We start from the raw sequence: 13,507 nt of genomic DNA on the forward strand, positions 1-13,507 counted from the left end.
GATTGGGAATACCCAGGGATGGTGTTGGAGGCGTCTGGGACATTGTCAGAAAGGTATGATTCTGTTAGTCAGGCTATGTCAGGCTGTTGCTTGACTTGTCTGTGGGACAGCTCTCCTAATTTTGGTACAAGTCCCCAGATGTTAGTGATGCAGGGTCGACTAGGCTGGGTATGCTGTTGTTGTGTTTGAAGCCGGTACTGAGGTCGATGCCGGGTGGTCCGTCTGGTTTTATTCTTATTGTTTCTTGTAGCAGTTTGTTACAACTGAGTGGCTTGCTCGGCCATTTCAGAGGGCAGATAAGAATCAACCACATTGCTGTTGGTCTGGAGTCACATATAGGCCAGACCAGGTAAGGACGGCAGATTTCCTTCCCTAAAGGACATTAGTGAACCAAATGGGTTTTTATGACAATCTGGTAATTTCATGGTCACCATTACTGATACTAGCTTTTTATTCCAGATTTATTTAATTAACTGAATTTAAATTTCCCAGCTTCCATGGTGGGATTTGAACTCACGTCTCTGGATCATTAGTCCAGGCCTCTGGATTACTAATCCATTATGCTTCCTCTTTTAAACAGAGAGGAAGTATTAGAAACATGAGTATTGTAGTTCACAAGTAAGGATATTACAATCACTTTAATGTTCTTAACAGATCACGGTTACTTAGTTATCAAGTCACTCTGGCACACTTCTGTCAAATCTGTTCCAGAGATCTGCATGTCATGATTTGTAACTGTAAAAGCATAAAACTGGCTCATATGTTTACAAGAGCTTTTGACACGAAGAAACTACAACTGGTCACAGCTCCTCCTCCAAATGTAAAAATGGTATCTAACAGCTGACATTTAATCCATGTGGTTAAATAAAAACAAAAATACAAGATTGTTTAAAGAAAACCTGGTCCTTTCTGACCGGGCTGATGGCTCCATCACACGGACAGCTGGCATTACCATTTAGCATTGATGTCGGACATGTACCCCAGAAAAGTTGCCCTAAGTTTGCCTTTAATTGATTTAAATTCTTTTTGGAAATACTGTTAAAATGGGATTGCCTAAAACCTAACTAGGAAATCAGATATATTCATCAGAATTGAATTTAGCTGCTGTATTTGAATTGCTGTACATTATGCTGATTATCTTTGGGAGAGGGGAATTTGAAAATCACTGTTTTATACATTTGTAACTTTGACATAATGGAGAAATAATACAATGATAAATTCCATCAAACTGCATTAATGCTCTAAGCAGACCCAATGAGTTCAGTCTTTATCCCATTTTAATTATACATTCTCAAATTGTTTCACAATTTTATCATATATGGAATGTACATTTATTACTGAATTCCCAATGTTATTTATTTTGATAATCAATGGTTTTGGTGAATTACCTCTACTTGTAACAACCTAACTTTAGACTTTAGTTTGTTTTTCAAAAATATTAATTTAATTGGCAAGAAATTTTTTTGGTAAGTGACGTGTAATAACAAATATACTAAATAGCGCTGCCCCATAGCTCAGCCATTAAGCTAGTGAGTAACTTTATCTGATCTATGCAGACTGTGAAGGATCCAGGTTTGATCCGCGATTTATTTTAAGTTAGCTAGCTCATCTGAACTAAGCTAGGGTAGAGAGCAGGGATTGGGCCAAGATCTTGTTCCATTATCACTATCTAGACGTGTGCAGACATGGATGTCAGGTGAGGACGGAATTGGACTGGATTGTGATGGCCTGTTCACTCGAATAACGCAAGGACATTCACCATCTTGGCTCGCACGCAGTAGGGGGTATTGGCTACAGGAGTCAACGTCGTCAGAAGAGGAGGGGTGGGAGGAAATGAAAAATAGAAACCAAACTTATTTGGAATGTAGTTCTAATTCATTGGAGAGAAAAAACACAGCAACACGGCATGTCACCGCCCCTTGGATTGTGTTTAGGCCAAACAGGTGTACTGATCTCACAAACTTTAGAACATTTCATTACACAGAAATAACAGCTATCACCTCTGTCAAGGACAGACCTTGTAAACGATGACGGCAGTAAAATGTGGACACATTTACAACAACTTTGTGGCAGGCTGTCTGTCATTGCTGAAGGGAGGCGGGGACCTGGAAAAGTTCACTTGCTCCCCATCAGGCAGTCACCTGTGGGAAATGTTTCATGTTCTAGCCAACAGAAGAGTGTGCTAGCAGGGCCACTTCTGCTCCATTGAATTGTTTCACTGCAGAGATGTACACTGTAGTATAGCAACAACACGCTGCCAAACCCCAACCTCCGAAAATGCTCGTTGCCGACAAAGAAATGAACTGAATGTTGATTTCCATAGTCAGTCCCGATTAACTCACCACCGTTGTGATCATTCATCAGTGAAGTAGGCAGTGAAGGTGCAGAAACACCTCAACAAAGGTTGATCTTAATGGTGAAATACTTTTCTCGGAGAATTGTCTTTGGAGAGCTCTGTCTTTCCGTTAGGACCCTATTATTCTGTCACCTGTTAAGCGAGTTTGATAGGTTGTCTCCCGTATCCATTATTTATTTACTTTTGGAAATGTTGAACCAATAAATGGGCAATAGACAAAACAAATATCTCGTACATCACCAAAAGACGCTTCCCAGTTAAAAATAATAAGCATAGCTAATGCAAGAACACGAGACCTATTACATTTGAGTGATATACTTGGTGAGAGACGGTACCAGGCTGTGTCTGAGTCAGGAGGGGGCTGATCCACTGACAGTGGTGTAGGTACATCTGGAAATGGAGCCCGTTGTGCGTCCTTCCTCCTCTATCTCTCTGATATGTAGACGCCGTTTGGTGCAACAGGTAAAAGTGGCCAAGAAAGCCATGCGGAATCGCTTGTTCATGAAACAGTAGATGATGGGATTTACACAAGCTGATGTATAGGAGAGCAAATGGATGAATGAAATTGGGGTGCCGGACAGTAACCTGTCAGCAGAGACTGTATCAAACGCTCGCCAAGCATTCGCACAGAATATAGGAGTCCAGCAGATAAAAAACATGATCACTATTACAATCAACATCCGAATTACTCGCTTCTTTGCCATTAAGTTTGCAGTGGAACTGTTGCTTCTTGCCCTGCTTATTTTAACACTGTTGGTGTTGGATAATCGTTGCATTTCGATTGTCCTTTTCCGTTTTATATTCTGTATGTAACATCCATCACCGTCTTCGTATTTACTGACACTGCCACAGCTACTGACTTTTCTTTCTGGGAATAAAACATTGAAATTAAACTAATGGAAAAAATATTATTCAGCCTTTGGATTTCAACATCATCCTTCCAACGAGCTTCAGCGAGTGTTCAGCCAGTTTGGCATTCTGTTGTTTTTTGATGCATGTTCCTTCCCTAAACTGAGACTGTGACAGCCTTGGAAAACTTCTGAAGAAATGATTCGTAGACCAGGCCTGACAACATAAAGATTTTGAAAAATGGGGATAGATGTTCCTTAAATCTCAAGAGGATTATGTTAGGGTTGTGATTGGGCAGCGTTGTACTATAATTGCCAGAAAGGATAACCTTATTTTTAGGTTTAGTGGTTACAGTTAGTTTTGTCTGATGAGGTCTTTTGCCATACCGATCAAACACCAATCACCTCCATACACCAGGCTGTTGTATCTGTGATTGAGATACGCTAAGAACACCATGGGTCATTTCCTGAGCACTTTTTAAAAATCTATTGCAACCTCTTTTAGAGTCAAAAGTCTCCTTACTTCAAAATTAGAAGTGGACAAGCCCATGGGACAATATATATCTATAATTTTTAAGGGTTGACTTAAAAACCAAGGTGAAAGAAAGAGGTAACATTTATTTAGTGCTTTTCATGTCCTGGGGCCAACTCAATGCCTTCACCTTTGAAATGTTGTTTTGTAGGAAAGCAGCAGCCAATTTGCCCACAGTAAGTCCCACAAACCACAATAAGATAAATGACCAGTCCCAGCTCTCTTGGACAAAGTGACGTGGGATCTGCTAGGCCCATCTGAACAGACAAAGAGCCTTGGTTAAACATCTCTGGGCCAAAAATTCACAGATGGTGATCCTGGCTTAGCAGCTGTGTTCATGCCCACTGGTGGCACTGCTCAGGTTTCCAGGAACTGTGAGAGGGCACCTGATTACCATGGAAGAGAGCGGCACAGGTGTCACTTTGGGCCTATATCTGAAGCCCGCTTAGCCATGTGGCCAGAAAATTTACTGCTCACCGTCTGAGGGGGCGTGGCAAGAATGGTTGCCCAACCATCAACCCCAGCCAAAATCCCTTTGACCTTCTAAGCAGGGCCAACTGTATTAAAAAAAATCTACTTCCCTGGCCTGGACTCCATGGTGTAGTGACCTACACTGATAAACTGGGCCTGGACTGATCCTGAAGAGCATCGACTCCAGACATAGGAAGTTTCCATTTCAGATTTAGTCTCTTGTCTTGTCAGGGGGACAGAGGTTCCCCCTTAAAAATAGGCAAATAGGAAACCCCTGGTGTAAACCAGCTCTCCACCATTGGGGATCCTGCTGGTCTCCTACGGACCATTGGAGGAAGCCTGAGGACTTTCAGGGCCCTCATCTGAAAGATACTCTTCCAATGCAGCTAATTCCATCCTCGACTGAAGTGTCAGCCAAGATTAATCAGTCCAGTCCTAGAGAACCCTAAACCTTCTGAGTCAGAGGCCAGATTACTAACTAAACCAAACAAACACATGGTACATATGAGCCTTGGATTATACATTTCTCATGTTAATGGTTGTCACTTTAACTACATGTTGGATTACATTAAAAAAGATATTGGCCCGTATTTTCCGATCGCAGGCTTCCCGCGGGCCAGGTCTGCTCTCTCAGGTGGATGTAAAAGATCCTGTGGCCCTATTTCAAAGAAGAGTAGGGGGGTTATCTGGCCTGACCAATATTTATCCCTCAATCAACATCACTAAAAAAAAACAGATTATCTGGTCATTATCACATTGCTGTTTGTGGGAGCTTGCTGTGTACAAATTGGCTGCTGTGTTTCCTACGTTACAATAGTGACTACACTCCAAAAAGTACTGCATTGGCTGTAAAGCGCTTTGGGAGGGCCGGTGGTCATGAAAGGTGCTATATAAATGCAAGTTTCTTTTTCATTCAAACATTATGTAGGCCTCCACGGAGAGAAATCAAAGTTTCATGATTGGACCCAAAATAAAATAAATATTTTGGGGGGAAATTGTTACAGTCTACTCATAATTCAAAGTTGTTTATTAAAATTATCTCCTCCTTCAATTTTGGCACTAACTTTCCACTTTGCTGTATTATTTACATTGCTTCATTCACTCTAAGATAATTCCATTTTCATGCGAAATACAACCTTGAATTATCGGGATTAGACTAATTTCATGAACGCGATTTTAGTTTTTATATCAAACATCTTTCCTCAATACAAAACCAAGAAAATAACAATAGTCATGGTGTGAATGGCATTGAATTCCAGTTATCCACGAATCTCCAGGCCAAGGCTCTCTGATAAGTGAATGGCTGTGATTACTGTGCTACCTTTCATCTTATTACAGCTTGTTGACTGACCATCCAGGCACTTGTTCTATGTTTACCTCTTTAAAGTAGAGGTTCACTGAAAGCTTTACCGAAACTGTAACGATTGTATTTGAATACATGCTGACTCCAGAAACCGTATGTAACCCAATCTGATTTTTAAAGGAAGATTGTAGTCTTCATGTTTTCCCCTATTTGGCAGGCAATGAAATAAGAGGAAATTACATTTCTTGTACAGTATAAATATTAGGCAATCAAAGGCAAAACAAAATTAAAGAAAGGGAGAACGGTTCTTATTGTATGTCTAACAGAATAAATCAAGATTAACGATGTGAATTGCATTTTTTAAGAGATCCCAGACCAGAGAGTGCATAGATTTCCATTCCGCAGTATCAACAGCTTAGTTAGAAACCTTGATGGGCTTGTCTACAGTTCAACCGAAAACAAAAACTGACCAGCGCAGTAAGCTCCCGTATCTTTCAAGTTCCGCCTCATTTACCTTGGCTCTTCTTTCTCCGACTCATTTCGAATTGGATTCCACTGTATAATTCGCGGGAAATTAGTCCATATGCGATCATCATCACTATTCCAGGGACCAGAAAGAGAATCAGTAACAGGAAGATGTACCTAACGTGAACAATAATGAAACAAGTTATACAACGGGTAAATCTAGTCCAGCTTTCAATTGATAGACTTCGAATTTCAACATCCTTGAGATTACCAGGACTGTTGCGTGATGTCATTCGGCCAGAGGAGGCGGCACATATTGCCTGTGCTGTTGTTTACCCTGGTGAAGGGTACCAATGTGTTGTAGATGGGATACGGTAACATGACAGTAACTGAGAGCAGCCAAGTGGCGGCGATCACTTTGAAGGCGTGAGACTTGGTTTGCCAGACTCTGGACTTAAGCGGTTTACAGATAGCACTGTACCTCTCCAGAGAAATCGCTACCAAACTGAAGGTGGATACGCTAACAGAGATACCTAAGAATAACCACAACATTTAACTGAAAAAAGAATAGCAGTTTCCTTTACCATGATCTACAATTCGAAAAAGAGCTGCACAATTTTGGGCTTTCTTCTCCCAATGCAAAGCTAATCTGTGCCGCAATATTAACTAAATTTAAAGTACATCTTTCAAAGTCTAAATCTGCAGCAATTCATAAGTTAATGTCATTTCAAGTTTAATAACATTTAACCTAAATCTAAGAATAAACTCAGAAAATACATTATTGAGTTCATATGTAACATGTTTTAACTTTGCTAACTCTTCAGGAATCCTACTTTAACGTTAATGACTATTTTCCATTATTATATTCCTGTATAAACCATTAGCGATTTGGAATGTTATTAGGTTAACCATCATGGGCTGATGCGGATAAAGGGCACCAGCATTTAATCGAGTCCTTGGAAGCGATGCTGTCTTTAGGACTGGAGAGGGAGAAAAGCTACCTTGATATCATTTTCATGACAGATGAGCAAGTAACACATAGGAACATAAGAAATAAGAGCAGGAGTAGGCCATACGGCCCTTCGAGCCTGCTCTGCCATTCAATAAGATCATGGCTGATTATCGACCTCAACTCCACTTTCCCGCCTGATCTCCATATCCCTAGGTTCCCCTAGAGTTCAAAAATCTATTTATCTCAGCCTTGAATATATTCAAAGACTCAGCATTCACAGCCCTCTGGGGCAGAGAATTCCAAAGATTCACAGCCCTCTGAGTGAAGAAATTCCTCCTCATCTCAGTCGTAAATGGCCAATCCCTTATCCTGAGACTATGCCCCCTAGTTCTAGACACTCCAGCCAGGGGAAACAATCTCTCAGCATCTACCCTGTCAATCCCCCTCAGAATCTTGTATGTTTCAATGAGATCACCTCTCATTCTTCTAAACTCCAGAGAGTATAGGACCAATCTACTCAATCTCTCCTCATAGGACAGCTCTCTCATCCCACATTTGACTCTTTGCAATGTTTCCAAATGATTTACTTCCCATTGCACAAATTGTCGTTGATTTTGATTTTTGTTTTAAAGTTTAGTTTCATCCATTTTCTTCTGATGACCTAATGTATATATGTATTAGTAGTCCAGGGATTTAAATATTCTGAAAAACGTTAGAAAGTAGTTATAAGATAAATGTATTACATAAGTTCCTAAAGCACTTTGCAGCATTTAATTTTGCCAAGAACTTTTTAAAGTATATTTTAATAACTTTTAATGTTAAACTCTTATTTTCAGTGTTAACAATGTGTATAGTATTGTGAGGCAGATAGGCGTCAGGAAAGGACTTGTGTATTTTTAAAAATTTGTTCATGGGATCTGGGCATCACTGGCCAGGCTAGCATTTATTGCCCATCCCTAGTTGCCCTTGCGAAGGTAGTGAAACATAGAAACATAGAAGATAGGAGCAGGAGTAGGCCATTCGGTCCCTCGAGCCTGCTCCGCCATTCAATGAGATCATGGCTGATCATTCAAATTCAGTACCCTGTCCCTGCTTTCTCCCCATACCCCTTGATCCCTTTAGCCTTAAGAAATATATCCAATTCCTTCTTGAATATATTTAAGGAATTGGCCTCTACTGCCTTCTGTGGTAGAGAATTCCACAGGTTCACCACTCTCTGGGTGAAGAAATTCCTCCTCATCTCTGTCCTAAATGGCTTACCCCTTATCCTTAGACTGTGACCCCTGGTTCTGGACTCCCCGGCCATCGGGAACATCCTTCCTGCATCTAGGCTGTCTAGTCCTGTTAGAATTTTATAAGTTTCAGTGAGATCCCCTCTCATTCTTCTAAACTCCAGCGAGTATAAGCCCAATCGACCCAATCTCTCCTCATACGTCATTCCTGCCATCCCAGGTATCAGCCTGGTGAATCTTCGCTGCACTCCCTCCATGGCAAGAACATCCTTCCTCAGATAAGGTGACCAAAACTGCACACAATCCTCAAGATGTGGTCTCACCAAGGCCCTGTACAACTGCAGCAAGACATCCTTGTTCCTGTACTCGAACCCTCTCGCTACGAAGGCCAACATATCATTTGCCTTCTTAAGCGCCTGCTGCACCTGCATGCTTACCTTCAGCGACTGGTGCACAAGGACACCCAAGTCTCATTGCACCTCCCCTTCTCCCAATCTATTGCCATTCAGATAATAATCTGCCTTCCTGTTTTTGACACCAAAGTGGATAACCTCGCATTTATCCACGTTATATTGCATCTGCCATGCTTCTGCCCAATTACCCAACCTGTCCAAATCATACTGGAGTTTCTCAGCATCCTCCTCACAGCACACACGCCCACCCAGCTTTGTGTCATCTGCAAACTTGGAGATATTACATCTAGTTCCCTCATCCAGATCATTAATATATATTATGAATAGCTGGAGTCCAAGGACCGATCCCTGTGGTACCCCACTAGTCATTGCCTGCCACTCGGAAAAAGAGCCGTTTATTCCAACTCTCTGCTTTCTGTCTGCCAACCAGTTCTCTATCCAAGTCAATACCTTGCCCCCAATCCCATGTGCCTTAACCTTACACGCTAATCTCTTATGTGGGACCTTATCGAAAGCCTTTTGAAAGTAGTGGTGAGCCACCTTCTTGAACCGCTGCAGTCCGTGTGGTGAAGGTACTCCCACAGTGCTGTTAGGGAGGGAGTTCCAGGATTTTGACCCAGCGACGATGAAGGATCGGCGATATACTTCTAAGTCAGGATGGTGTGTGACTTGGAGGGGAACTTGCAGGTGGTGGTGTTCCCATGTGCCTGCTTCCCTTGGCCTTCTAGGTGGAAGAGGTCGCGGGTTTGGGAGGTGCTGCTGAAGAAGCCTTGGCGAGTTGCTGCAGTGCATCTTGTAGATGGTACACACTGCAGCCACGGTACACCGGTGGTGGAGGGAGTGAATGTTTAAGGTGGTGGATGGGGTGCCCCTTCAAATGACTTGTGAGATATTTGTTGATACATATAAATTTCATGTATCTTTACCAATTTTTAATGGGAGTTTTTCTAAAAGAAAGATTCTTAAAATTAGAAAATGGTTTACAAACATGTACTCATTCCATGGACTGTGGATTGAGCGGGCTTGATGGGCTGAATGGTGTACCTCCTCTGCATTTTCCTTATGTTCTTAATTTTATGTTATTGACTAATGTGATTTCTATCATGAATAATCTGCCCCAATACAAATCTGTACTTACAAATAACTAAACAGAGTCATATTTATATTATCCCTTTATGGCTATTATTTAAATAAGGCAATTGAGTAAAGTGTAACTGTCCTTAGCAGCTCAACCACCGGTTCCTAAACAAAATGCAGTAAAGTGGCATTGTAGGTTCCTACTGTTCCCAGCTCCTGCTGTGTAATAGGGTGGAGAAAAGTAGAAGTACAGAATTACAAAGATCACACAGATGTGTACAGATGAGGGGGCATTCGGGCAATCTAACTCATCCTTCCATAAAACACTATATACAGCATTCAACTGCCCCCTTGAATGATCACAGAGTGTTCGCTACCTGGAAAACCATTCCAGACATTGATTAAGAAACCCATTTTCTAATTTTAAGAACCTTTATTTTTAGAAAAGAACCCATTAAAAATTGGTAAAGATACATGAAATGTATATGTATCAACAAATATCTCACAAGTCATTTGAAGAGGCATTGTCACCTTATGGAGGAGTTCCAAGTAGGTTTGGTGTCATGAATAGCCAATAATAGACACAAAGAACATTGAGTTCCCCTTGAGTTTTAAATCAAAATTGCTACATTTGTTGAGATAGAGACAATGGCCATTGCCCCATCAATCATATCCTTACACTCATCTCTGTCTACAAACCTAGAAATTAATTTTACCAAACAGTGTCACTTTACCACGTCTCGCTGTGAACTGGAGGCTGTGACTCGGCTTTAGCAATTCGTGGGTCTACCGGGAAGATCAGGAAGAGGAGATTAGGGAATGGTTCAGGCAAACGGATAAAAGAGGATGCGAATGAATGGCTGTGGGGCTATTTTTATTATGGTTATCATAGCTGTTAATCGACAGTATTATCAGCCCTGGTACAGTATCAAGTGACAGCAGATTAAAATAAGCCTACAATATACCCCGAGCTTCCGGTCGCCTGTCATTTTAATTCACCGCTCCATTCCCACTCGGACCTCACCATCCTTGGCCTCTTGTATTGTTCCACGGAAGCTCAACGTAAACTCGAGGAACAGCACCTCATCTTCCGATTAGGCACTCTGCAGCCTTCCGGACTCAATATCGAGTTCAACAATTTCAGATCATAACCTCGGCCCCTATTTCATTTCTTCTTGTAATTTTTCCACTCCTTCCCCCCCCTTTCCTTTTGTTTCGCTCTCACACCTGGCAGCTATTCCTTGCCCTGCCAGTACACTTTACACCTAATCTCAGCCTATTACCATCTCGTCTAGCTTCTAACACCTTTCATTGTCTCTTTTTTGCTTCTTTTGTTTCTTTTATTAAGTTTTGTCCATCGCAGCCCTGCCTCCGATCCATCTTTTCTTTCCAGTTTTGAAGAAGGGTTCGACCCGAAACGTCAGCTCAAATTTCTGTCCACAGATGTTGCCTGACCTGCTGAGTTTTTCCAGCATTTTCTGTTGTTATTCCTACAATATACTAGTTTGCATCAAATAAAGTATTTACACAGCGAGCCTTTACATCTTAATGCAGTGCACTTTTTTTTACAAGGTTTCGGGGGAGTATCGATACAATCTAATAGATAATAACAGCATAAGGCAGCTGGATCGCAATCTTTATGTGCCTGTGGAAAACAGCTTTTGAGAATTAATGGATAAATAAACAGATGTGGTTCATAATGCAAATTTAAAAACAGCCCTTTACTGTGAAACCGAACCAGATCTTCAATACGATAGTAATACTGCAGGTTCTCAATCACCAACATGACTGAATTGAAAAACTACTGAGGTAAAATAGTAAAGGCGACATTAAATGCAGATTATATTTAACATTAACCGCCAAGCAAATGCTTTATATTGATATAAAACTTTCTTCCTGCTGCTAACATATCCAATTCTAATTAGGAACATTCCGGTAACTTTTTCTCACAAGTGTATAAAGACATGAAATTGCTGTGTGTATCTGGGGAGAGGCAGTCTGAGAGAGTACTCTTGTGAAAATGCTAGTTAATGATGGCCCTAAGGCTCCACTTTAGCTCAATCCCTAACAGATAATTCAGTTTTAGTGAGCTTCACTCACAGAATTACCCAGTCTTAAATTTAGCAGTTACTTAAAACAATTCTACCAATCAAAATCAACATTATTATTCTCAGTGGAATGTAAAAGGAATGGGGAATAAAGGTTTTGCTGTAGTTATCTACTTATCCCGTGTCTCAGTGGACGGTAGTTGCTGTTTTTACACATCGCGCGTTGGATTTTTACCCATGAAGTAAGCGACAGCTTTGCAGACGGCGCTTCCGAAAATGAAATCCTTGAGCAGGTTTGGGATGAGGGTGAAGGGCATACAGAAGAGGCACAGCATCAGGTCACTGACCGCCAGGGAGAGCAGGAAAGTGTTAGTCACCGTCCGCAGCTGCTTGTTCCTCAGTAAGACAGCGATGATCAGGACATTCCCGAGCACACCCAGGATAAAAAACAGACAGTAAAGGAATATTCGCACAGTCTGATCCAGATCTGGAAGAAAATCAAAGGAGACAAAGTAAAACTGAAAGATCATTCATGTATTCAAGTCTCTATTTCTGCCCTTATTTTCCTCATCGACTCCTACCTTTGGGTGGCCGTGCAGTTTGTTCACAGCTCTCATTCTTGCAGTTCTCCGTCTTGCTCTTGATCTCGCTTGTACCTATAGGACTTTGCATTTCCGTGAGATTCAGAAGAAAAGAAACCGCCTCCATTTCGTTGGCTTTAATCGTATTCTTACTGTTTTGAACAGTGCAGTTGCCGCAACGATTGATCCATTTTAGCTCATTAAAGTTTTCCAGATCCCCTTGCACTTTTTCCTCTTAAATGTAACACCTAAATATATTCCTTACTTCGGTTAAACCAAATAAAGATGGTGATGCCAAATCACACAAGAGATGTTCAATATCTCGTAAACATCTATATTTTAAAATTTGAATGTCTTTATTATAAAGTCATGTTAAATATTTTTCTGTCCTTTCAAAGGTAACTAGATTTAACATCAAAGCTTCCAGCTGCTTCTCTCTGCTGTAAGATCCGAGATTCCGAAGCCGTGGCTGCCGCTGACCAGAGCGCTGTGAAATGTCTGTAATCTGCAGCCTGTAAACTGAAGACCTCGGCGAGAGCAATGGTTGGAGTGAGACACCTGCCAGACAACTCAATCGCAGCCCGACCAGTCACCAGACACGCCCCCTCCCCACCCCCCACATAACAACACAGGACCAGCAAACGACGGCATTGAGAATGACGTTGCGTGCGGATAAATTTATACTTAATTATTTGTTTTTACACCTTGAGCATAACCGCTGTGCACCGTAGCAAAACAGGGTGGTACATTCCCGTCAGGGAGCGAAGGAGTTTGCTAGATAGCAGTGACTCAGCCTTGACCATCTACCCTGAATGCCGATTGAGCCAGTTCCCCCTTTCCCTTCTATTTCCCTGCCTTTTTGGTGAATTTATCTTTTGTGCATGTGTGTATGTATATTGTAGAGACACCCTTACTCATGGTATTCCTCATAGGCAGTCTGGAGTCCAGAACATAGTTCTGTGAGGGGAATTTCCAGGGGAGTGGGAGGTTCGCCAGATCTCCTGGCTCACTTCGGCGTTCGATCTGTGGAAACCCTGAAGGATTGGTTAGGACGAAAGAGCAACACCAATCTGCATTTAAATAGCGCCTTTGACATGGAAATACACCCCAATGTGCTGTACAATGTAATCAGACAAAAATGGATGCTGATCCAAAGAAGGTGATATTAGGAAAGGTGACCAAAGGCTTGGTGAAAGCAATAGGTTTTAAGGAGGGTATTAAAGAAAGAG

At 41.5% G+C, this 13,507-nt stretch overlaps 1 protein-coding gene across 1 annotated transcript; it reads right to left on the reverse strand.

Moving 5' to 3' along the window:
• Window positions 1-520: 520 nt before the first annotated feature.
• On the reverse strand, window positions 521-12,868 carry cckar (cholecystokinin A receptor). Its single transcript, XM_085968127.1, has 5 exons — window positions 12,279-12,868; window positions 11,933-12,184; window positions 6,247-6,508; window positions 6,025-6,152; window positions 521-3,224 (listed from the first exon to the last, which is right to left on the reverse strand). Exons 1-5 carry the CDS (start codon window positions 12,403-12,405, stop codon window positions 2,707-2,709), a joined length of 1,287 nt encoding a protein of 428 aa, XP_085824253.1. The 5' UTR covers window positions 12,406-12,868; the 3' UTR covers window positions 521-2,706.
• Between the last annotated feature and the right edge of the window lie 639 nt (window positions 12,869-13,507).

The sequence above is a fragment of the Somniosus microcephalus genome, chromosome 2 (genome assembly GCF_052327205.1).
Source record: "Somniosus microcephalus isolate GS21.2 chromosome 2, FLI_Smic_1.0, whole genome shotgun sequence".
In the NCBI taxonomy this organism is placed as follows: Eukaryota; Metazoa; Chordata; class Chondrichthyes; order Squaliformes; family Somniosidae; genus Somniosus; species Somniosus microcephalus.

Excerpts from the sequence above, each read along its gene's own strand:
- cckar (XM_085968127.1), bottom strand. The coding sequence starts at position 12,405 with ATGGAGGCGGTTTCTTTTCTTCTGAATCTCACGGAAATGCAAAGTCCT. Across the intron at positions 6,509-11,932 it reads AGCTGTCGCTTACTTCATGG|GTATCTCTGTTAGCGTATCC; the intron begins GTAAAAATCCAA and ends GGTTATTCTTAG. Across the intron at positions 3,225-6,024 it reads TCGGAGAAAGAAGAGCCAAG|AAAGAAAAGTCAGTAGCTGT; the intron begins GTAAATGAGGCG and ends TTTTATTCCCAG.